This window comes from Mustela nigripes, chromosome 7 (genome assembly GCF_022355385.1).
Source record: "Mustela nigripes isolate SB6536 chromosome 7, MUSNIG.SB6536, whole genome shotgun sequence".
NCBI lineage: Eukaryota > Metazoa > Chordata > Mammalia > Carnivora > Mustelidae > Mustela > Mustela nigripes.
This window is the reverse complement of record NC_081563.1, coordinates 59,453,012-59,476,261: the sequence shown is the minus strand read 5'-3', so window position 1 is coordinate 59,476,261 and position 23,250 is coordinate 59,453,012. Positions and strand designations below refer to the sequence as shown.

The 23,250-nt window shown below is 36.4% G+C and overlaps 1 protein-coding gene across 4 annotated transcripts in view; it reads right to left on the bottom strand.

The window, feature by feature from the left end:
- Positions 1-23,250, bottom strand: part of WDPCP (WD repeat containing planar cell polarity effector) — a 487,280-nt gene that overhangs the window by 13,708 nt on the left and 450,322 nt on the right. For 3 of the 4 annotated variants that reach the window (XM_059405982.1, XM_059405981.1, XM_059405984.1), the window contains one exon: positions 22,681-22,760. The exons of the other annotated variant lie outside the window; for it this stretch is intronic. In XM_059405982.1, the coding sequence (XP_059261965.1) occupies positions 22,681-22,760 (80 nt within the window). The remainder of the gene's footprint in view (positions 1-22,680; positions 22,761-23,250) is intronic. 4 annotated transcript variants of the gene reach the window in all.

Below are 23,250 nucleotides of genomic sequence, written 5' to 3'. Positions count from 1 at the left end.
ATTAATCATTTCCAATTGCTGTTTCTGGGAAGCTCATCAATTGCACAGTTAATGGATTTTGAAATAGGAATATATACTTGGCATTTGTATTTAGGTCTGAAAAATGCTGCTGGAATTAGGGAGGCCAGTTGTTCTGATATTCCAGGACTGAGTGGTTTCTGAGGATTTGGGACTCGAAGTGCTAAAACTGGGACAGTTGTTTGCTCTTACTAGAACTTAGTTTGCGATCAGAAAATATATCTATTTCAGATTTATGTGGAAATACAGATCTCAGTTCTTTCATTAATTCTTGACAACCCAACTTGACATTACTTTGTAATTCAAACAACATTAATAGCTTTACTACATTTAGTAAAAATTTCACATATAGTAACTGTTTGCCTTGTGATTTTAGTTTTAATTCATCAAGGAACATGATCAAATTTGAAACAAGAGCTGATTTCAAAAGGCTATTCAATTTGATAATAGTAGTCAGTGGTGGTTCTCATTCAGAAAAATTTCAGTCTCAGCATAGAGCTAAAAAGAAAAAAAAAGTCACTGCTTTTACCACAGCTTAAGTTTTTGAACTTCTGGATAGAAGGGCAAGTCAGGATATTCATCTTCTATTTTTGACAAAAATTCACAAAACTGAAAGTTGTGAAACTCACAGGAGTGAATGAAGTTCACCTTTGACACTTTTGGTTCAGTAACATATGACATATTTACATATTTTCTGCAAGTTAACGGTTGAGTAAATATTTAAACATTTAAAATTTTAAAATTAATTTTATTTTAAATAATAGATTTAAACACCTTAACTTTTTTTTTTTAAAAAACACCTTTTTACAAGGTTATAAATTGTCTTTTTCCCCCTTCCATATATATTATCATAATCAGTTATAGCACATCTTAGCAGATTCCACTTTAGGTTGTACTGGAGTTTTCTCAACTTTGAAAATATTCTTGCCTGAAGTTGTTTTACACAGACTGTTCATAGAGACTAACTCTTCAGTTACTTCAAACTTTGCACTGACTCCTCAAATTAAAAAAAAAAAAAAAAAAGCAGTTGAATAGTGTACATTTGTTGACCACAGAAGACCACTTGAAATCATCTTCTTTTCTCAACTTTTTGAGCAAATGTACTTGCCCAATGGCCAAAAGTCTTAAGTTTATTTCCTCTGGACACATCTTTTCATCTTCTGCAGTCAAACATGATTTCATTAACTCATCAGTGAATGGCTTTCCTTGCTTGACTAACAAATGAGCTACTGAGAAACTTAGTTTGGTCATACCTCATGTTTATTTTCTGTTAGTGAAGAAATTCTCCTATGATGAGACACTTCTTTGTAAATTTTCTACTTTTTCTCACTGTTGCTTGCCTGTGGGCAGGGGATACTATGAAGAGTCCTTTGGTGTTACTGTATATTGGATTCTTTTGAGCATAGCTATTTTATCATTACATTATAAACACAGTGCTTTACTTTTAACTCAGTAACAAAAGCCACATTCTACTGTGCTTCAAAAGTATGACATTTTGAGTTCTATTTTCTTTCCTTATTTTGATAATATGCGTATGCACTGTGGTATGGCAATGTGTGTGGCACTTGAAACTCTGTGCATTTATAGCCATGGTTACTACAATTGGCAGCGTGCTAAATAGCCAGGTAAAGTGCTACTCAGTTCTGTCATTGTAGCATGAAAACAGCCATAAACAATATGGAAAAGAATGAGCATGGCTGTGCTCCAATAAAACTTTATTTGTAGACATTGAAATTGAATTTCATATAATTTTCATGTGTCACAAAATTTTGACTTTTTCCAAAGTTCTTTTTACTTTTCCCAAACCATTTAAAATATAAAAACCATTCTAGTTGTGGGCCCTACAAAAACAAGTGACATAGGGGCTGAACTTTGTGGAACTTTAGTTTAGATAGACTTTTTTCACACTACAGTACTATTATATTTTATAGCCCTTACATTTATTTCTATCAATTTTACATTTTTCATGTCATTTTAAAATTTATTTCTATTTAAATAAAAAAGACTAAGTGATAGGTATTCTTTAAATGGAGGATAACTAATTTTAGCATGGCACCTAAAATACTTAGAAGAATTCCTGGCACATTGTAAATGCTCAATGATTGTTTGCTTTACTATTTTGATATTCTTATTGAGATTGGCCTCTGATAGTGGTAGAGAGGTGTTTAAGATTAAAAAAAAAAGGCAGAAAGAAAGAATAGATGCTTTCTACACACTCGCATACATGCCCCCCCCTCACCTACACACACTTTCCAGCTTATTTTGGAATACAGGACACAATCATGAGCCTTCTAAAATTGGGGTATGAAGATTATAACTTAACTATGTAGTCTGTGATAGAAATAAACTAAATTGATAGGATGAGAATTGCTTTCCAGAAAAGCCTTGCTGGTTGTATCCTGGTCTCATTAGTTCTATAGGAAAGATGCTAAATTACTGAATAATTTCTTTCAGTACCGGATCAAGAAAAGTGTATTAATCTGACCCCTGATGATGCTTTTTAAAAACAGAAACACTGTGATCATTAGCCATTATTGTAAATCCTTCACAGTGCATATCCATTAAGTCTGATTTGAACACATCCAACGTTTCTTATTATTTTATCACAGATTTACTATATGAGCTTCTTCCCTAAGTTTAGTGGGGCATTATTCTTAGACAAATATTACTCAAAGTATAGGATAAAGACTAATAACTGATCTGTAAACTATTTATTACTGGCCTGTTAACTTTATTATTTGTGATAGAAAAAAATTAGTAGAGGCAGTTATAAACTTTTATAAGTTTGACATGAAAGTTTGGATAAATTTTATGTATGTTTAATAATTTGGATATTTTTATTTTTAAAATTTAATACATTTAAAAAGCTGGTATTACTGGTGTAAAACATATTAGTTTTAGGTGTACAACAAAATGATTTGCTATATTGTGGAATGGTCACCACAGTATGTCTAGTGAATATCTAATATACCAGTTATAATTTTTTTTCTTGTGATGAGAACTTTTAATATGTACTCTCTTAACACCTTTCAGAAATACAGTACAGTATTATTGACTACAGTCATCATGCTGTACATTGTATCCTTATGACTTATTTTTTTTAAAAGATTTTATTTATTTATTTGACAGTCAGAGATCACAAGTAGGTAAAGAGACAGGCAGAAAAAGAGGGGGAAGCAGGTTCCCTGCTGAGGAGAGAGCCTGATGAGATGCGGGGCTGGGTCCCAGGACCCTGAGATTATGACCTGAGCTGAAGGCAGAGGCTTAACCCATCGAGCCACCCAGGCGCCCCTCCTTATGACTTATTTTATAAATGGAAGTTTCTTTAAAGAGTTTATTTATTTATTTGTCAGAGTGTGGTGGAGAGAGAGAGAGAGAGAGAACGCATAAGCAATGGGAGTGGGAGAGGAAGAAGCAGGCTCCCTGAGAAGCAGGGAGCCTAATGTCAGGGAGCCTAATATAGGGTTTGATCCCGAGACCCTGGGATCATGACAAGAGCTGAAGGCAGATGCTTAACTGACTGAGTCACTCAGGCACCCCTAGATGGAATTTTCTACCTTTTGATCACTTTCACCCATTTCTCCCAACTCCCCCCCTGCCCCGCCCCTGGTCTCTGGTAAACAGTAATGTCTTTTCTGTCTATAGGAGTTTGAGTTTTTGAGTTTTTTGTTTTATAAGATTCCACATGAGTGAGATAATACGGTATCTGTCTGTCTCTGTCCGACTTATTTCACTTCTTATAGTGACCTCAGGATCCATCCATGTTATCACAAATGACAGCTTTCCTTGATTTTTATGGCTGAATAATATTCCCTTATGTATTTATGCCACATTTCATTTTTCAGCATTGATGGACACTTAGGTTGTCTCCGTTTATTGGCTATTGTGAATGTTGCAATTAACATGAGTGCGCAGTGTTTTTATTTGCTTTGGCAGATACACAGAAGTCGAATTTCTGGTTCAAACAGTAGTTCTATTTTTAACTTTTTGAAGAATCTCCATCTTGTTTTCTATAGTATACATTCACACCAATAGTGCACAGGCTTCCCGTTCCTCCACATCTTTGCCAATCCTTATTATTTCTTGTCTTTTTGCTAATAATCATTCTTACAGGTGTGATGTGATTTCTCACTGAGGTTTTGATTAGCATTTTTTTAATGATTACTGATGTTGAGTACACTTTTGTGTACCTGTTGGATGTCTGTATATCATCTTTAGAAAAATGTCTACTTAGACCCTGTGTCCATTTTTAACTGGGTTGTTTGCTTGCTTTTGAATTGTTGAGCTCTTTATATATTTTGGATATTAACCCCTTATTAGATACATGATTTGTAAATATTTTCTTCTATTCAGGAGGTTGTCTTTTCATTTTGGTGATGGCAAAATGCAGAAACTTTTTAGTTTGATATAGTCCCACTTATTTATTTTTGTCTTTGTTGACTTTACTTTTAGTGTCAGATCCAAAAATTTGTCTCCAAGATAGAGGTCAAGGCTCTCATTGCCTGTATTTTCTCCCTCCCTCCCTCCCCCCTTCCCTCCCTCCTTCCTTCCAATATTATTATTTGAGACAGAGAGAAAGAGAGAGAGAACACAAGAAGGGGGAGTGGGAGAGGGAGAAGGAGAAGCAGGCTTCCTGCTGAGCAGGGAGCTGGATGCTGGGCTCAATCCCAGGACAGCTGGGATCATGACCTGAGCTGAAGGCAGGCACTTAACTGACTGAGCCACCCAAGTGCCCCATCATTGCCTGTATTTTGTTAAGGAGTTTTACAGTTTCAGGTTTTATGTTCAGGTCTTTAATTCATTTTAGGTTATTTTGTGCATGTAAGATAGTGGTCTAGTTTCATTCTTTTGTATGTAGCTGTGACAGTTTTTCTGGCACCAATTATTGAGGAGACTGTCTTTTACTCTTTGTATATTTTTGTCTCCAGTGTTGTAAATTAATTGATCATATATGCTTAGGTTTAATTCTGGGCTCTCTGTTCTTTTCCATTGATCCGTATGTCTGTTTTTTTATGCCAGTGCAATACGGTTTTGATTACTGTAGCTCTGTAATATAGCTTAAAATCAGGAAGTGTGATACCTCTAGCTTGGTTCTTCTTTTTTAAGACTGTTTTGGCTATTTGGGATCTTTTGTACTTCCACACAAATTTTAGGATTGTTTATTCTTTTTATGTGAAAAAAATGCCTTCAGAATTTTGAAAAGGATTGCATTAAATTGTAATTCCTTTGAATAGTATGGACATATTAACATTATTCTTCCAATATGATCATGGCTTATCTTTCAGTTTATTTGTGTCACCTTCAATCTTTCATCAATGCCTTATGGTTTTCAGTGTGCATCTCTTTGACTTCCTCAGTTAAATTTATTCCTAGGTATTTTATATTTTAGATGCAGTTGTAAATAAGATTGTTTTATTTCTTTTTCTGATAGTTCAATATTAGTATATTGAAACACAATATGGATTGTATATGGATTTTGTAGCCTACAACTTTACTGAACTTGTTTATTCTAACAGCTTTTTGGTGGAGTGTAGGTCTTCTATATCCTGTCATCTGCACAGAGTGACAGTTTGACTTTTTTCTTTTCAATTTGGATACCATTTATTTATTTATTTATTTATTTTGCCTACGTGCTCTGGCTAGGATTTCCAATTCTGTGTTTAATAAAATGAAAAGAATGGGCATTCTTGTCTTGTTCTTGATCTCAGAGGAAAAGCTTTTAGCTCTCACCATTGAAGATAATGTTAGCTGTGGGCTCGTCATACATGGCCTTTATTATGTTGAGGTATGTTCCCTCTATAAGCCACTTTTTGAGATTTTTTTTAAAAATCATAAATGGATGTTGAATTTTGTCAGATGGATTTTCTATTTATATTGAGATAATCATTTGTTTTGTTCATTTTGTTAATGTGGGTATCACAATGATTGATTTACAAATATTGAATCATCCCTTGCATCCTGGAATAAATTGCACTTGATCATGGTGAATGTTCCTTTTAGTGTTATTATTGAATTTAGTTTGCAAATATTTTGTTGAAGTTTTTTGCATCTGTGTTCATCAGAGATATTGGCATCTGTAGTTTTCTTTTGTATGGTGTCATTGTCTACTTTTGGTATCAGGGTAATGCTGGCTTCTTAAAATGAGTCTGCAAGTGTTCTCTGCTCTTTTTTTGAAAGCATTTCAGAAGAACTGGTATTCTTATTTAAATGTTGGTAGAATTCACCAGTGAAGTCATCTGGTCCTGGACTTTTTTTCTGGGGGAGATTTTTGATTAGAGATTCAATCTACTTGCTTGTTATTGGCCTATTGAAGGTTTTCTGTATATTCATGATTTGTTTTGGTAGGCTGTATGTTTCTATGGCTTTGTCCATTTCTTCAGATTTTTTAATTTGTTGGGCTTTGATTATTCATTCTTTGTAAAGGTTTCTGTGATATCCACTGTAATGTCTCTTTCATTTCTGATTTTTTTTTTTCATTTCATTTATCTCTGCTCTCATTATTGCCTTTTTTTCCTTTTCACTAATCTTGGGTTTAGTTTGTTCTTCTAGTTCCTTGAGGTGAAAAGTTAGGTTGTTTATTTGAGATCTTGTTTCTTAATGAAGGCATTTATCATTTGGGGCCTTCTCTCTTAAGCTGTTTGTGCTGAGTCTCATAAGTTTTGGTATGTTGTATTTACATTTTCAAATTTCTCAAGATATTTTCTGCTTTTTCTTTTGGTTTCTTTTTTGACCCTGGTTGTTCAGCAGAATATTGTTTAATTTTCACATATTTATAAGTTTTCTACTTTTCATCTTATAATTGATTTTTAGTTTTCATACCACTGGGGTCAGAAAAAAATGTTTGATATGATTCAGTTCTCTTAAAATTTTTTTTTTTAAAGATTTTATTTATTTATTTGACAGAGAAAGATCACAAGTAGGCAGAGAGAGAGGAGGAAGCAGACTCCCTGCTGAGCACAGATCCCGATGCGGGACTCGATCCCAGGACCCTGAGATCATGACCTGAGCCGAAGGCAGTGGCTTAACCCACTGAGCCACCCAGGCACCCAGTTCTCTTAAAATTTTTAAGACTCTTTTGTGGTCTACATAGGATTTTTCCTGGAGTATGTTCCATGTGCACTTAAGACTGTGTGTTGTTGCTTAGATAGAATGTTCTGTATGTGTGTGTTAGGTCCATCTACTCTAATGTGTTATTTAAGTACAATATTTTTTAAATAGATTCTCTGTCTGGGTGATCTAATTGATGAAAATGGGGAATTTAAGTCCTCTACTATTTTTAAATTGATGTCTATTTCTCCCCTCATGTTATGTTTACTTTATGTATTTAGATGGGTGAATAAATATTTACAAATATTATACCCTCTTGTTTGATTCATTCTTTTATCACTATTTTATGACCTTCTTTGTCTCCTATTATAGTTCTTTGTCTTAAAGTGTATTTTGTCAGCTGTATATACACCTACCCTAGCTATTTTTTGGTTTTCATTTGCATGGAGTATATATTTTCCACTCTTTGCTTTCATTTTGCATGTCCTTACATTTTTTTTTTTTTTTTTTTTTTTTGACAGAGAGAGATCACAAGTAGGCATAGAAGCAGGCAGAGAGAGAGAGCGGAGAGCCCGATGCGGGCCTCGATCCCAGGACCCTGAGATCATGACCTGAGCCGAAGGCAGCGGCCTAACCCACTGAGCCACCCAGGCGCCCCGCATGTCCTTACATTTGAATTGAGTCTCTTACCGCATATAGATGGATTTTGTATTATTATTCACTCAGCCACTGTGTGTCTTTGTATTGGAGAGTTTAGTTCATTTTCATTTAAAGCTGTTATTGATGGCTATGTACTTATTGGAATTTTGTTAATTGTTTTCTGGCTGTTTTTAAGATTTCATCATTCCTTTCCATTTTTCTTGCTCTGTTCCTTTGTGATTCAAAGATTTTCTGTAGCAATATACTTAGAATCCTCTTATCTTTTGTGTATCTATAGGTTTTTGCTTTGTGATTACCATGAGGGTTACATAACACAACACATATATATTATTTCACACACATATATAAAAGTCTATCTTAAATTGATAGCTTAACTTCAGACACATTCTAAATCTTACTTTTTCCCCTCTCACATTTTATGTTTTGACATCATAATTTACATGTTTCAGTTTTTCAGTATTCATTTACAAATTACTGTAGTTGTAGGTATTTTTATTACCTTTGTCTTCTAATCTTCATACTAGATTTGTAGTAATTAACCAACTTCCTTTACAATATAAGATTACTTTGAATTTTACTATGTATTTACCTTGACCAGTGAGATTTATACTTTTATACATTTTCCTATTACTAACAGTACCCTATGTTTCAGCAAAAAAAGTCCCTTTAACATTTTTTGTAAGACTGGTCTAGGGGCAATAATTCCTTTAGCTTTTGCTTATCTGGAAAACTTGTATTCCACACACCAAACCACATCACCCCCCAGTTCCCACCCCACCCCCCACCCAACCAAATCTGAAGGACAGCTTTGCTAGGTAGAGTATTCTTGTTGGCAGTTTCCTTCTTTCAGTATTTTCAATATATTGTGCCCACTTCCTACTTGCATGCCAAGTTTCCACTCAACAATTTTGACTGTATTGGGCTTTCATTTATGTATAACGAATTGTTTTTTCCTTGCTGCTTTTAAGATTCTCTCCTTGTCTTGATAACAAATATTGTTAAAATGTCCATACTACCCAAGGCAGTCTGCAGGTTTAATGTAATCCCTACCAAGATACCAACAGCACTTTTCAAAGAACTAGGATAAATGATCCCCCAATTTTTTGAAACCACAAAAGCCATCAGTAGCCAAAGCAATCTTGAAAAAGAAAAACAGAAACTGGAGGTATTACAATCCCAGATTTCAAGTTATATTACAAAGCTGTAGGAATCGAAACAGTATGGTACTGGCACAAAAACAGACACGTAGATCAATGGAACAGAATAGAAAACCCAGAAATAAACCTGCAGTTTTGGCCAATTAATCCTTGACAAAGGTGACAGGATATGCAATGGAGAAAAGACAGTCTTTTCAACAAATGGTATTGGGGAAACTGGACAGCAACCTGCAAAAAAATGGAACTGGACCACTTTTTTATACCATACACAAAAATAAACTCAAAATGGGAGACCTGAAACCATAAAAATCCTATAAGGGGAGAGCACAGGCCATAAAATCTCTGACTTTGGCCATAGCAGTATCTGTCTAGACATGTCTCCTGAGGCAAGGGCAATAAAAGCAAAAATAAACTGTTTGGATTGTATCAAAATAAAAAGCTTCCACACAGCAAAGGAAACAACCAACCAAATTATAAAAGACAACCTACTGAGTGGGAGAAGATATTTGCAAATGACATATCTGAAAAAGGGTTAATAACCAAAATACATAAAGAACTGATACAACCAACACCAAAAAACAACTCAGATAAAAAATGGGCAGAAGATTTGAACAGACATTTCTCTAAAGAAGACATACTGATGGCCAACAGACATGAAAAGATGCTAAACATCACTCATCTTAAGGGATATGCAAATCAAAACCATAATGAGATATCACCTCACTCCTGTCAGAATGGCTAAAATAAAAAATACAAGAAACAACAGTGTTGGTGAGGATGTGAAAAAAAAGGAACTCTTTTGCACTATTGGTGGGAATGTAAACTAGTGCAGCCTTTGTGGAAAACAGTATGGAGTTTCCTGAAAAATTAAAAACAAAACTACCATATAATCCAGTAATTCCCTACCAGGTATTTACCCCCCAAATAAAAAAAAATACTAATTCAAGATGGTAGATGTACCCCATGTTTATTGCAGCATTATTTATAATAGCCAAATTATGGAAGCAGCCAAGTGTCCATCAACTGATGAATGGATAAGGAAGATGAAGTGTGTGTGTGTGTGTGTGTAATGGGATATTACTTAGCCATAAAAAGAATGAAATTTTTACAACAACATGGTTGGAAATAGAGGGTATAACTCTAAGTGAAATAAGTCAGAGAAAGAGAAATACTATATGATTTCATTCATATGTAGAATTGAAGAAATTAATGAAAAAAAAAAAAAAGACAAACCAAAAACCAGACTTTAAACTATAGAGCACAAACTGATCATTACAGGGGGATGGGTGAAATAGATGGAGGGAATTAATAGTACACTTATCTTGATGAGCACTGAGTAGTGTACAGAATTGTTGAATCACTATATTGTATACCTGAAACCAATATAACACTGTATGTTAACTAGCTGGAGTTAAAAACAGAACAAAACCACATAGATGTGAGGCTGAACCAATTGCCAGAAAAAAAATTCTTTCCTTGTCTTTAACTTTAGACAATTTAAGTAAAAGTGCTTTGGAGTGGGTCTCCAAGGGTAGGGACGTTTAGCTTTTATCTCTTCATGTAAGTTTTCTACCCCTTTCTTTCTGGCTTTTCTCATTCTGGGGCATGTATAATATGAATGTTGGTTCACTTAATATTCTCCTATAAGCCCCTTAAGTTTTCTAGTCTCTTTTTTTTTCTTTTTGCTGTTCTGATTTGATGAGTTCTGTTGACCTGTCTTTGAGTTTGCTCATCCTTTCTTATTCATATAGTCTGCTGCTGAATTCCTCTATTGTATTTTTCAGTTCTGTTATCGTATTTATCATCTCTGTGACTTCTCTTGGGCACTTTCTTATATTTTCTCTTTGTTAAAAATTTTAACTTTGTTCATGCATTTTTCTCCCAAGATTGGTAAGCATTACCTTTGTGACTGTTATTTTGAACTCCGAATCAGGCAAATCATTTATGTTTCATTAAAATCTTTTTTCTGAGGTTTGATCTTGTTCTTTCATTTGGAACATGGTCCTCTCTTTCTTCATTTCCTTGTGTTAGTTTCTATGCATTAGATAAAACAGCTATTTCTACCTGTCTTGAAGCAGCAGCCTTATATAGGAATGGTCTTCATCTCAACCCATCTCTCAAACCTTTGTGCCTGTCCAAGCAGCCTGCTTCATTCTTTTTTTTTTTTTTTTTTTTTTTTAAAGATTTTATTTATTTGACAGAGAGATGGCAAGAGAGGGAACACAAGCACGGGGAGTGGGAGAGGGAGAAGCAGACTCCCTGAGCAGAGAGCCTGATGCGGGGCTCAATTCCAGGATCTTGAGATCATGACCTGAGCTGAAGGCAGGGGCTTAACCCATTGAGCCACCCAGGTGCCCCAGCCTACTTCATTCTTTATGGCTATGAGTAGTTGAGGGTTTGCCAAGACCTGTCAGTATCCCAAAGGAAAAGATCTTGGTTCAGATTCAGATTGGAAGCCAGATCCTCAGGCAGCAGCTTTAAAGTATGCAAACAGATCTCTTTGAGGGGAAGATGGGAATGTTTTTGTCTCTCTACACTGAATCCTGAGGTGGTAGCCTATGAATGCAGGTCCCACTGGCCAACAGAATCAGGATATCAAGGGTTTTGTCCTCTGGGCAGCAGACAGAAGTTGGGGCACTAGCCATGGAGACAAGCTCCTTTCTCAGAAACACCAGCAACCTGGTGTGAGGCGGAGGGAGAGCAGGAAGATAGTGCCCACCCTCTGAGATGTTTGTGGAGAGGACAGAATTGATTCTTAGATGTGTATTTAATTAAAAGCCTGCCCCCAGAGTACAGCCAAGAAGATACACCAATAGACCTCTCATAGAAAGACTAGGCATTTTAGTTTGCTGCTTCTCTGTTTTTCATTGGGGGTAGCTGGTTAAGAACTCATTCTCCATTTGTTGTAGTCATTTTGGATATAAGCCTTGGTAGGTGATCAAAGGGTAACCCCTGGATGGCAGCTACAAAAACTGGGATGCCAAACAAATGCATGGTTTCCTTCTAGGAGGTATTGGTAACCTGAAACGAGGCAAAAGAACACATAGTAGTTCCTCCCAGTCTCCATCTTTGGAGATTATTTCAGTAGATCCTTAGATGTGTGTTTAATTAGAAGCCTGCCCTTCAGGTTGAAGCTTTATGATAAGCAAATATTTACCAGAAAGACTGGATAATTTTTTAGTCAGCATCTTTGTGCTAGGCCCGTTTAAGAACTCTTTCTCCATTTGCTTCAGTGCTGTGGTTTCATGGATGCAAGCCCAATTTGCTGTCAAAGCTATGTGTTTAGGACCTCATGTCTCAAGTGTAGGTCATTGTCATCCTTGTCTTCTTTTTACATTTTGCATTGTATTTACTTTTTGCTACTTGGTTAGTTACTGGTTTACAGAAAGATATGCATTCTAGAATAAAATGATTTTTTTGGCACTTTGTATACTGCTTATATCCACCTGACATCTAGCCAGTAAGACCCTTTAATATCATCATCTTAAATCTACCCCCTGGAAGAAGCAGTAAAGTACATAATTATGCAGTATTATGTATTAGTTTATGTTGATCTCTGTGTCAGACCCTGTATAAAGATAGGTATGATCCAGTGGGATTTACTTAACATCCTTGAGCCACGGTGTTCTCCTCCATATAATGGCAATAATTATTTAGAACACTCAGCATTAGAATGAGGAGTTAGGAAGAATTTCTTGTGAGCCACAAATTGCTATATAAATGTTAGATTGATGGCATTTTTCTTTCCTATCTTACTTTCACTTCATTTAACAAACCCGTCTTATTTTTTTAAGAAGCCAAAGTCCTGAAGACTTTTTTTTTTTTTTTAAAGATTTTATTTATTTACCTGACAGAGAGAGATCACAAGTAGATGGAGAGGCAGGCAGAGAGAGAGAGAGAGGGAAGCAGGCCCCCTGCTGAGCAGAGAGCCCGATGCGGGACTCGATCCCAGGACCCTGAGATCATGACCTGAGCCGAAGGCAGCGGCTTAATCCACTGAGCCACCCAGGGGCCCTCTGAAGACTTTTTTTTAATTGAAGTATGATTTACTTACACTATTCTAGTAGTTCCAGGTATATGTGGTAGTGATTTGATATTTATATATATTATGAAATTATCCCTATGGTAAGGTATCTGTCACTATACAAAGCTATGACAATATTATTGACTATATTCCTTATGCTGTATATTATATCTCCATGACTTATGTATTTTATAACTGGAAGTTTGTACCCCTTAATCCCCTTCACCTATTTTGCCTGTATCCCAAACCCACCCCACTCTAGTAACCATCAGTTTGTTTCCTATATTTATGAGTCTTTTGTTTTTTAGATTCCACATGTCTTATGGTATTTGTATTTCTGTTTCACTTATTTCACTTAGTATAAAACCCTCTGAGTCCATCCACATTGTCACAAATGGCAAAATTTGATTCTTTTTTTGTGGTTGAGTTATATTCCATTGTGTGTGTGTGTGTGTGCCTGTGTGTGTTTCTGTCTCACCCATTTGACAGGTATGGGGGTGATTCTTCATTGTGGTTTGATTACATTTCCCTGATGATTAATGATATTAAGCACATCTTCATGTCTTTTTTGGAAAAATGGGTCCACTGCCCATTTTTTACTTGGGTCATTTGTCAGATGCATGTCTTAAAAGTTGGGGTATCACATGTGGGGTTCAGACACTCTGCTTTTCAGGGAGAAGTTTGGAATTGTAAGTTCCCTCCTGGTTGTGGGTTGCCAAACTCTAGGGGTGGTAAGTTACTTAAGTGTGGCAGTTCACTTATAGTAAGACACAAAGAGAAGACCTGATATGTCATATAGCCACCTATTCAGAATTGGTTGTTTAAAAAATTCTTTTTAACTTACCTGAATACATTTCCAAAATAGTTATTAGAAATGACTAAGATATAAGAGGGCAGAAGAAGATTCAGTGGGCTAGAGAATAAGGAAATCAAAGATAAGAGTATTTCAAGGAAGGAATAGTCAACAATATAGAATGCTGCCAGTGGTCTAGTGGAGGAGCTCTGGAGAAAGAGCATCAGAATTTGTCAGTAGGAAATGATTAATCATTTTCAAGCTGAATACTTTTAGAAGTGCTGGGTAGAAGGTGTCATACGCATATTGTCTTGCTTGATGAAGAAATAGTTAAAATGTGTAGTAGTAAATAAGTTTGGATAGAGATGATATGGACAGATTTTACAAGGTCTAAATGGCTTAAGGTCACTCTAGGGTAAGTTTGGAGAATGCCTCAAAGCCTTCTACCAGAGTTTTTGCCCATGAATACATTATAGGCAGGGATTATGACTTTTACCTCTATTTCCAAAGCACAACATAGTTTCTGTTACATAGCAGGCATTTAATAAATGTTTGTTGAATGTCAGATAAAAGAATGTAAAAAGTTGTATTAAAATCTTTTATCATAAACTCTCTCAAATTTAACTTTTTTTTGTTCTTACCATGAGTATTTTCACACAGGTCTACTACCAAATTATTATAATAAGCTTGCTAGGTAGGTTTTCCTTCTGTCATTTCTCATTTGAGCCAACTTGGGATGAGGCTGTCAGATTTATGTTTTTTTTTTTTTTTTTTAAATTTTTTATTTTTTATAAACATATATTTTTATCCCCAGGGGTACAGGTCTGTGAATCACCAGGTTTACACACTTCACAGCACTCACCAAATCACATACCCTCCCCAATGTCCACAATCCCACCCCCTTCTCCCAAACCCCCTCCCCCCGGCAACCCTCAGTTTGTTTTGTGAGATTAAGAGATTGTATCACTCTCATGCTTGACAACTTTATTATTTTTTTTCCTGTTTGACAACTTTAAAAGCCATATAAATACTTACTGAAATAAATGTAAACTCTTTAGCCTCAAACCAAAGCCTATCCAATATCTGGCCCATTACCTGGGTTTCAGTCCTTATCTTCCACTGCTCCTTTACATCTTGGCATCATTAAGTTTAGAAAACATATAAAGCTATAATCTGCTAGCAAAATACAATGATTGTCATTATCAAAATGACAGAATCCCACAACCAAATATTGGTTGTTCCAAAATAAGTCAAGTTCTTCGATTACATTTCTTTAGTACAATGAAGGAAACTATATTAACCAGAGTGATACAAAAAAAGTTATAGATGTTTAAATGTATACAACATGATGGTTTTGGAGATAAGCAAACACCTGTGAAGCCATCATTCCTATAATTGCCATAAACTTACCCATTACTTTCAAAAGTTTCTGCCCATAGCTCCTTTGTTGTTTCTCCTTTTTTTCCCTTTGTGGTAAGAGCACTTAACATAAGATCTACTCTTTTAGCCAATTTTAAAGTATATAATACAGTATTATTCATCATATATCCTATATTTTATAGTAAATCTCCAGAACTTCTTTTGCACAAATGAAATTTTGTACTTTTTGATCAACACTTTCCTGTTTCCTCCTCTCCCCAGGCCCCTGGCAACCACCATTTCTACTCACTACTTCTGTGTGTTTGACTATTTTGTATTCCACATGTAAGTGAGATCATGTAAGATTTGTCTTTCTGTGTCTGGCTTATTTTACCTGGTATCCTGTCCTTCATGTTGTAGCAAATAGCCGGATTTCCTTAAGACTGAATAGTATTCCATTGTATACCAGGAGTTGTAGTTATTTATAAATTTTGAGTATTAACTCCTTATCTGATATTTGGTTTGCAAATATTTTCTCCCATTCTGTAGGTTGCCTTTTTATTTTGTAGAGGATTTCTTTTGCTGTGAAGAAGTCTTTTAGTTTGATCTAATCATACTTGTCTATTTTTCCTTTTGTTGCTTGTGTTTTTGTTGTCCTATCCAGGAAATCATTGTCTAGTCCAATGTCTGGTAGTTTTCTCCTAGATTTTCTTTGAAGACTTTATTGTTTAGGTTTTAAGCTTAGCACTTTAATCCATTTTGCAGTTTTTTTTAAAGATTTTATTTATTTGTTTCCCTTTCAATTTCTTATTTGACCCAGTAGTTGTTTGTTAATAATATTTTGAGTGTTTCTGAATTCTCATTTTCATTGTATTATTCATTTCTAATTTCATTCTATTCAGTATCAGAAAAGACATTTCAGATGATTCCAGTCTTCTTAAATTTGTTCAGACCTGTTTTGTGACCTAGCTTGTGATCTCTCCTGGAGAATGTCCCAGGTACATGTGAGAAGAATGTGTTTTCCGTTTTGGGGGGGAATGTTCTGTATGTCTTTAGTTTCCATTTGGTCTGTAGTGTTTTTCTGCTGTTTTCCTACTGAGTTTTTTGTGTGTGGATGATCTATTATAAAGGCAGGGGATTAAAGTATACTACTGTTGTATTATCTGTTTCTTTAGATCTGTAAATTTTGCCTTATATATTAATATATATTGATAGGTTTATATTTGATGTTGGGTGTTTATTTATAATTATTATATCTTCCTTGTAAACTGACCCATTTATCATTATAAAATGCTGACTTTATCTTTTCCAAAAACCAATTCTTTATTTGTCTTGTGATAGTTTCTGAATTAAAGCATATTTTGTCTACTATTTAGTGACTCCTGCTCTCTTTTGGTTACTGTTTGCATGGAATATCTTTATCCACCCTTTCACTTTCAGGCTGTGTGTACCCTTGAATCTGAAGTGAGTCTGAGGGTCCCTGGCTGGCTCAGTTGGAGGAGCTTGCAACTTTTGATCTTGGAATCATGAGCTAGAGCCCCACATTGGGTGTACAGATTTCTTTTTTTCCTTCCTTCCACCTACCTTCCCTCCTTCCCTTCTTTGATTTTATTTATTTATTTGAGAGAGAGAATACAAGCAGTAGAAGTGAGAGAGGGAGAAGCAGGCTTTCCACTGAGCAGGGAGCCTGATGTGGGGCTTGATCCCAGGACCTTGGGATCATGACCAGAGCCAAAGGCAGATGCTTAATGACAGAGCCACCCAGGTGCCCCATAGAGATTTCTTAGATAAATAATAATAATAATTTTTTAAAAAAGAGTCTCTTGTAGACAACATAGAGTTGAGACTTTTTAAAAAAAAATCCATTCAACCACTCTATCTTTTTTTTTTTTTAAAGATTTTTATTAATTTATTTAACTGAGAGCGAGAGATCACAAGTAGGCAGAGAGACAGACAGAGAGGGAAAAACAGGCTCCCTGCTGAGCAGAGTGCCCGCTGTGGGGCTCGATCCCAGGACTACAGGGATCATGACCTGAGCTGAAGGCAGAGGCTTATCCCACTGAGCCACCCAGGCACCCCCTTTCCTTGCTTCTTAAAGGAGGCCTGTATTGCTGTGTACTTCCCTCTTATGATCACTCGTGCTGCATCCCAAAGGTTTTAGACTGTTCTGATTTCATTTTCATTTGCTTCTATGTATTTTTGTATTTCTTCTTTAATTTCCTGCTTAACCCTTTCATTCTTTTTAGGATATTCTTTACCCTCCATGTATTTGTGGTCTTTCCAAATATTTTCTTGTGATTGACTTCTAGTTTCATAGCATTGTGGTCAGAAAATAAACATGGTATGATCTTAATCTTTTTATACTTGTTGAGGTCTACTATTAACCTTATTTGTCTTCCCTTGTAGATTATGGTTTTCTTTTCCCTTGCTGCTTTCAGGATTCTTTCTTTATCTCTGTATATTGCAAATTTTACTCCAGTATATCTTGATGTTGGCTTCTTTTTGTTGTTTTCGATGGGAGTTCTCTGTACCTCCTGGATTTGGATGTCTGTCTCCTCCTCCAGATTAGGGAGGTTTTCAGCTATAATTTGATCAAATAAACCTTCTCCCCATTTCCCCCTCTCTTCTTCTGGAACTCCTATGATATGAATGTTGTTAAACTTCACAGAGGCATTGAATTCTCTAAGTCTATATTCATGATCAATATTTTTCTTTCCCTCTTCTTTTTAGCTTTATTATTTTCTGTAATTTTATTTTCTGTATCACATATTCATTCTTCTACTTCTTCTATCCTTGTGGTCATTACTGTGTCTTGGTTGTAGCATTTTAAAAAAATTTTGGCCTGACTAGTTTTTAGGTTTTTTATCTCTGCACTAAAGGACTCTGGTGTTTTCTATGCTTTTCTTAAGCCCAGCTAGTATCCTTCTGATTGTTGTTTTAAATTCTGGTGCAGGATATTACTTATGTCTGTTTTGATTAGATCCTTGACTGTTATCTCTTCTTATTTTTTCTTTTGCAGTAAATTCCTCCATCTTGACATTTTATCTAGGTCTCTATCTTCTCTGTTATAAAAAGCTGTTATGTTTCATGCTTCTGAGAGTAATCACTATACTAAGAGGTATACTGCCTGGCACTTCAGGAAGTGTTTCTGGTGTATTCTGTGTACAGTCTGCTGTTGTGTTTTGGCTGCTTGTTCCGTCAAGTCAGTTCTCTCCAGAGTTCCTCTTTGCCTGCAGTGGTTAGTGTTTTAACTAGGCGTGTTTTGGTCTGCTTGTTAAAAGAGGCTAGATCCTATTTCTCCTATAGTTGAAGCTCTTCGGCACTCTGGTCACTAGACTTGATGCATGCAGGGAGTTCCTGCTAGTCTTTTGGGGGAGAGGCTCACTACCATTCTGACTCTCAGGCACATTTGTCCTAGTTCAGAAGCATCCATAGAGTGCAGAGGGGTGAGGCTTGGTGTAAATGGCTCAGGCCTCCACTGTGGGGAGCTTTGGTGCTCACTGAAGTCCCTCAATGCTGATGGGCAGGGAGGTGGGGTGGAATGGGGTGGGGAAATGGCATCAGTGTGTTCTCTGGTTCCCAGAGAGCAGAGTGTGCATCCACTGCTGCTCAGGAAGAGAAAAGCAAACAATTTCCCCTCATTTGTCCCAGGCATCCCTCAGATCACTGCCTTCACTCTGTGTCTGAGCCATCTGCCCACCCCGTCTTGCAGTGCTCCTGTGTTTTATCTGTGACACTCTGGCTAGGTTTCAAAACTCCAAATTTTAGGGACCCAGTGCCGTATAGACCCACATTGATCCACTGGGGGATGGTCTGGTCAAGCTGTGGCTGGTGCCAGTTTGTCCCAGAAGATCAGTCACACAAATATACAGGGGCTTGGAGTTTATGGTAAAGTGCAGGAAAAAGCCAGTGTCCAGGTTATCTGCCCTCAGCAGGTGTCTCTGTTTGTATGCTAATAAACAGAGCAGTTCAGTGTTGCCCACAGGCTCTTTTGTCCCTGGAGGGACAATGCCACCTCTCCCAAATACATTCCAAGAAGGAGATCTTATCTCCCAATGCCACTTAGGGGGGATCCTCATAACATACTATCCACTTCTGCTCCTGGTCCTCTGACCTTCTCTACAGGAGAACCTCTATACCCACCAGGCTTTACCTGGAGATGTTGAAGACTTTTAAAACTTTAGTCTCTGAGCTCTGCTGCTTCTAAAAACTTGCAAAAATCAGCCCCTCTCATTTTCTCCATCAGTAGTTTTGGGAAGTGTTTTTCTTGTGCAATGCCCCATGCTCTATTCACTCTCTCTTTCTCCTCTCTCTCAGATCAGGCTCCCTCCCCTCCACAGCAGCTGTGATTCCCCCCCCCCCCCCAAATTACATCTCTGCCAATCTCTTAGTTTCCAGGATGTGGCCCCTTTTCTCCTTCTGGTTCTGCAGTTTGTTCTCTCAGTTTTCAGACTGACTTCCTGGGTATTCAGAATGATTTGATATTTATCTAGCTCTTCAGGAGGGACAAGGCAAGTATAGGGTTCTCTTACTACTTTGCCATTTTAACTTCTCTTTTATTCTTAAAGTACAGTTTTGCCAGGTAAAGTATTCTTGTTTGGCAGTTTTTTTTTTTCTTTCAGTGCCTTGAATCTATCTACCCACCCTCTTTAGACTTGCAAGGTTTCTGCTGAAAAATCCACTGACAGTCTTAAGTGATAAGTCATTTTTCCCTTGTTGCTGTGAAAATTCTTTGTTTTTGACTTCTGCCAATTTAGTTATAATATGTCTCATGATGACCTCTCTGGGTTGAACATATTTGGGAAATTTTGGGCTTCACAGATTTGGATGTTCATTTTCCTGCATAGATTTGAGATGTTTCAACCATTATTTAAGGTTTGGGCCCCCTTTCCTCTCTCTCTCTTCTCGTTCTGAAACTCCTGTGATTTGTTGGTTCTTTTTGGTATTGTATTGAGTTCTATAGGCTTTTTGCATGTTTTCATTCTTGTTCATTGATTTTTTAAAAATTAAAAAAAATTTTTTAGACTTTTTTTTTCTTTTTAAAGAGAGAGAGTACAAGCAGGCAGAGTGGCAGGAGGAGGCCGAAAGAGAAGCAGGCTCCCTGCTGAGCAAGGAGCATGACGCAGGACTTGATCCCAGGACTGTGGGACCGTGGGATCATGACCTGAGCCCAGGGCAGCCGCTTAACTGACTGAGGCACCAGTTGTCCCTTGTTTGTTCATTTAAATTTATAATTTCAAATGAATTGTCTTTGAGTTTGTTGATTCTTTCTTCTGCTTAATTCTGCTATTGAAATTAAAGAAATTTTCAGTTTTATCATTTTATTCTTCAGCTCCAGATTTTTTTTTTTTAGTTTTTATTCCCTTACTTTTAAATTTTTTTGTTTTGCTTTTATTTCCTGAGCTTCTCATTTTGTTCATGCATTGTTTTACTGACTTTCTTTAGTATCTGTGTTCTCTTTTAGCTCACTGAGCTTTTTAAAGATAATTTTTTGGAATTCTCTGTCAAGCAGTTCACGGAATTCCATTTCCTTGGCACTGACTATGGAACTTTCTCCATTTCCTTTGGTGGTATAATATTTGCCTGATTCTTTGTGAATCTATAGCCTTGCACTGATGTCTGTGCAATTAAAGGAGCAGGAACTTCCTCCATTCTTTACGAAGTATTTTGGCAGGTGAAGACCTACTCAGCAGGTCCCCAGGAAACAAGCCTGCCTCCAAGATCAGATCATGGGCTGCTTCCAGGTCTATAGTCTGCAGTTTAACGGAACCAGGATCAGGTCATGCACAGGGTGCTTCCAGGTCTATAGTCAGATCAGTGGTTAGCTGGTTTATTAATGGGATTGTCAGGAGGCATAGCTTGTGTTGGTTACGCAAGTGGATAGGCTGCTTCTGAATCCACAGTTGGGAGGCCTGCTACTTGGGACACAGATTGGCACGTTTCCTCCCAGGTCCCTTGAGTGGACAAGACTGATTCTGGGATCACAGTTGAGCAGTTGAAGCTAGTTAGGGGGTTGCTTCTAGGTCTGCAGTTGGAACTGCAGTCTGTGGGCTTGTTTGTAAGGTCACAGGCAGGTGTCAACCCTGCCAGGTCCACCAGGAGGCAGGGTTAGTAGCATGGCAATGGTTGAGTGCAGCTAGAACATGTATATGGGGTAATAGAGCTCCTCCTGAGTCTGTAGTCAGAGTCCTGGGGCAGGGTATGCTTTCTCAGAGAATCCTTCCTCTGTCTTGGGTGCCACTGGGGTGTTGCAACTTTCTACCTGGACTTTGAAGTTCTTACAATGGCACTTTTAGTTGTGGGTGGTTGCCAAATTCGTGTTTTGGGGGGAATGAGTGCTGGAGACCTCCTATTCTACCGTCTTACTAGTTACCATCAATTAGCTGCTGGCCTTCTTGAATTAATTTCATTCTTCTTTTCAAAGGAAAACAAAATTGGAAAATGCCATTTTTCCCCCCTACATGGAATCATTTATCTTTAAACTAATGCTCAAAGCATTGCTTTAAATTGTTTATTCAACTGCTCATCTTTTATAAGAACCATTCCATTGAAATTTTGACTTTATAGATGAGAACTCAAGAGCTGAAGTGATAGTATTTTGGGTTGGAGTTGTGACCATGTATTGTATAGGCTTTGTGAGATACACTTGGTAGACCTCAGTTTATAAAAGAATAGCTGTAAAGTAAATGCTACATGCCTGGCACTATGCAGTACTTCTGAAAAGTTCTTTTTTTCTCCTGTTCACTTCCCGCAGATGCTGAGGTTGCTCTCATGCATTTCCGTCTCTGGGCTATGCAGAAAAAACCCCCAAACCCCTTCATATGAAGCCCATTAACTCCACATGTCTCTCTTGTCCTTATCTGTATTTTTGATGTTGTTGTTTTTCCAAATTTTGCACTTCAGTCTCAAAGACTTCGTTAAGCAGAAATGACTCATTTTCAGAGAGAAAGGTAAGAAAGTAAATAGGTGAAGCTAAGATTTATCTTTAGGGAATAGTGAAAAGGGGACATATTGAGAATATTCAAATACTATTTTTGTTCCTTCACACACACAGTCATCTATGTGCTATTTGTGCTTTTTCCTATAATTTCTCATACATCTTCTTCATGTTGAAATTCTTATCTTTGAAGGCCACCCGCTCAGCTGAACATCTTGGCTGGAAGTCATTGTTCTCTTACCTCCTCATGTTTTTTAGGGGGTACCACTTGTAGTCTAACTTACTATGTACATTTCTTTCTTACTAAATTAGGCAAGAATCATGCCATTTTTCTCAGTGACCTTCAAAGCTTGGCTTCTCAAAGTATAATCTCCAAGCCAGCAGCATACACATTACTTAGAGCCTGTTAGAAATTCAGAATCATGGGCTCTGCTCCAGACCTATTCAGTGAGAATCAATATTTTAATAAGGTAGCCTCATTTATTTGTATGATCATTAAAATTAAGCCTTTGTTATAATCAGCTGACTTGGTATTTTACATTATAATATCCAAGAACTGTCTTACAACACACCAACTAGCAATGCCCAGGGATTTATTTTTATTAATTTACTGGAAGCTCTTGGCAGTTATAACACTGTTATTCTGTTACACTTTAAGTACTTTGGGTAATTTGGATACCATTACCTTCTTCATTACAGGTCTTAGTCCTCAAAGATTCTGCACAGGTGTCTTTTTCAAGTTCATTTCTTCTGTCAAGTACTTGTCTGTTGTTTTTTAATTGCAAAAAGGATGAAAAAAAATTATAGGGTTAATATGTTATAGACTTTAAAGTATGAATACTTTCAAACTTCTGAAGTTTTAAAAAATGCAGTAAAAAATTTCCTTGGAAACTTTAAGCAATACAATCATTTAAATATCATAGTATTAAAAATACTGAAAATCATTTCCAGTTTTTCCCCATCATTAAATAATTTATAGGACATTTTTGATGAACAATTAAATTCAAATTTAGGATACAATTAAATGTTTTACATATATGATTTTCAAAAGAAGTAATGGAAACATAATGTGACACTCTAAACTGCTGGAGTTTAAAAGATTAGAATGGACAGTAAAAATTTCCTATTAAATAAATTTTATTTTCCTAGTTTTAAAAGTAATCTATTATTATAGAAAAATTTAAAAACCACAGGAAAAAAATTAACATAATCCAAATATCCAGAGTTCTTATTTGGATAATTAGCTCCTGTACTA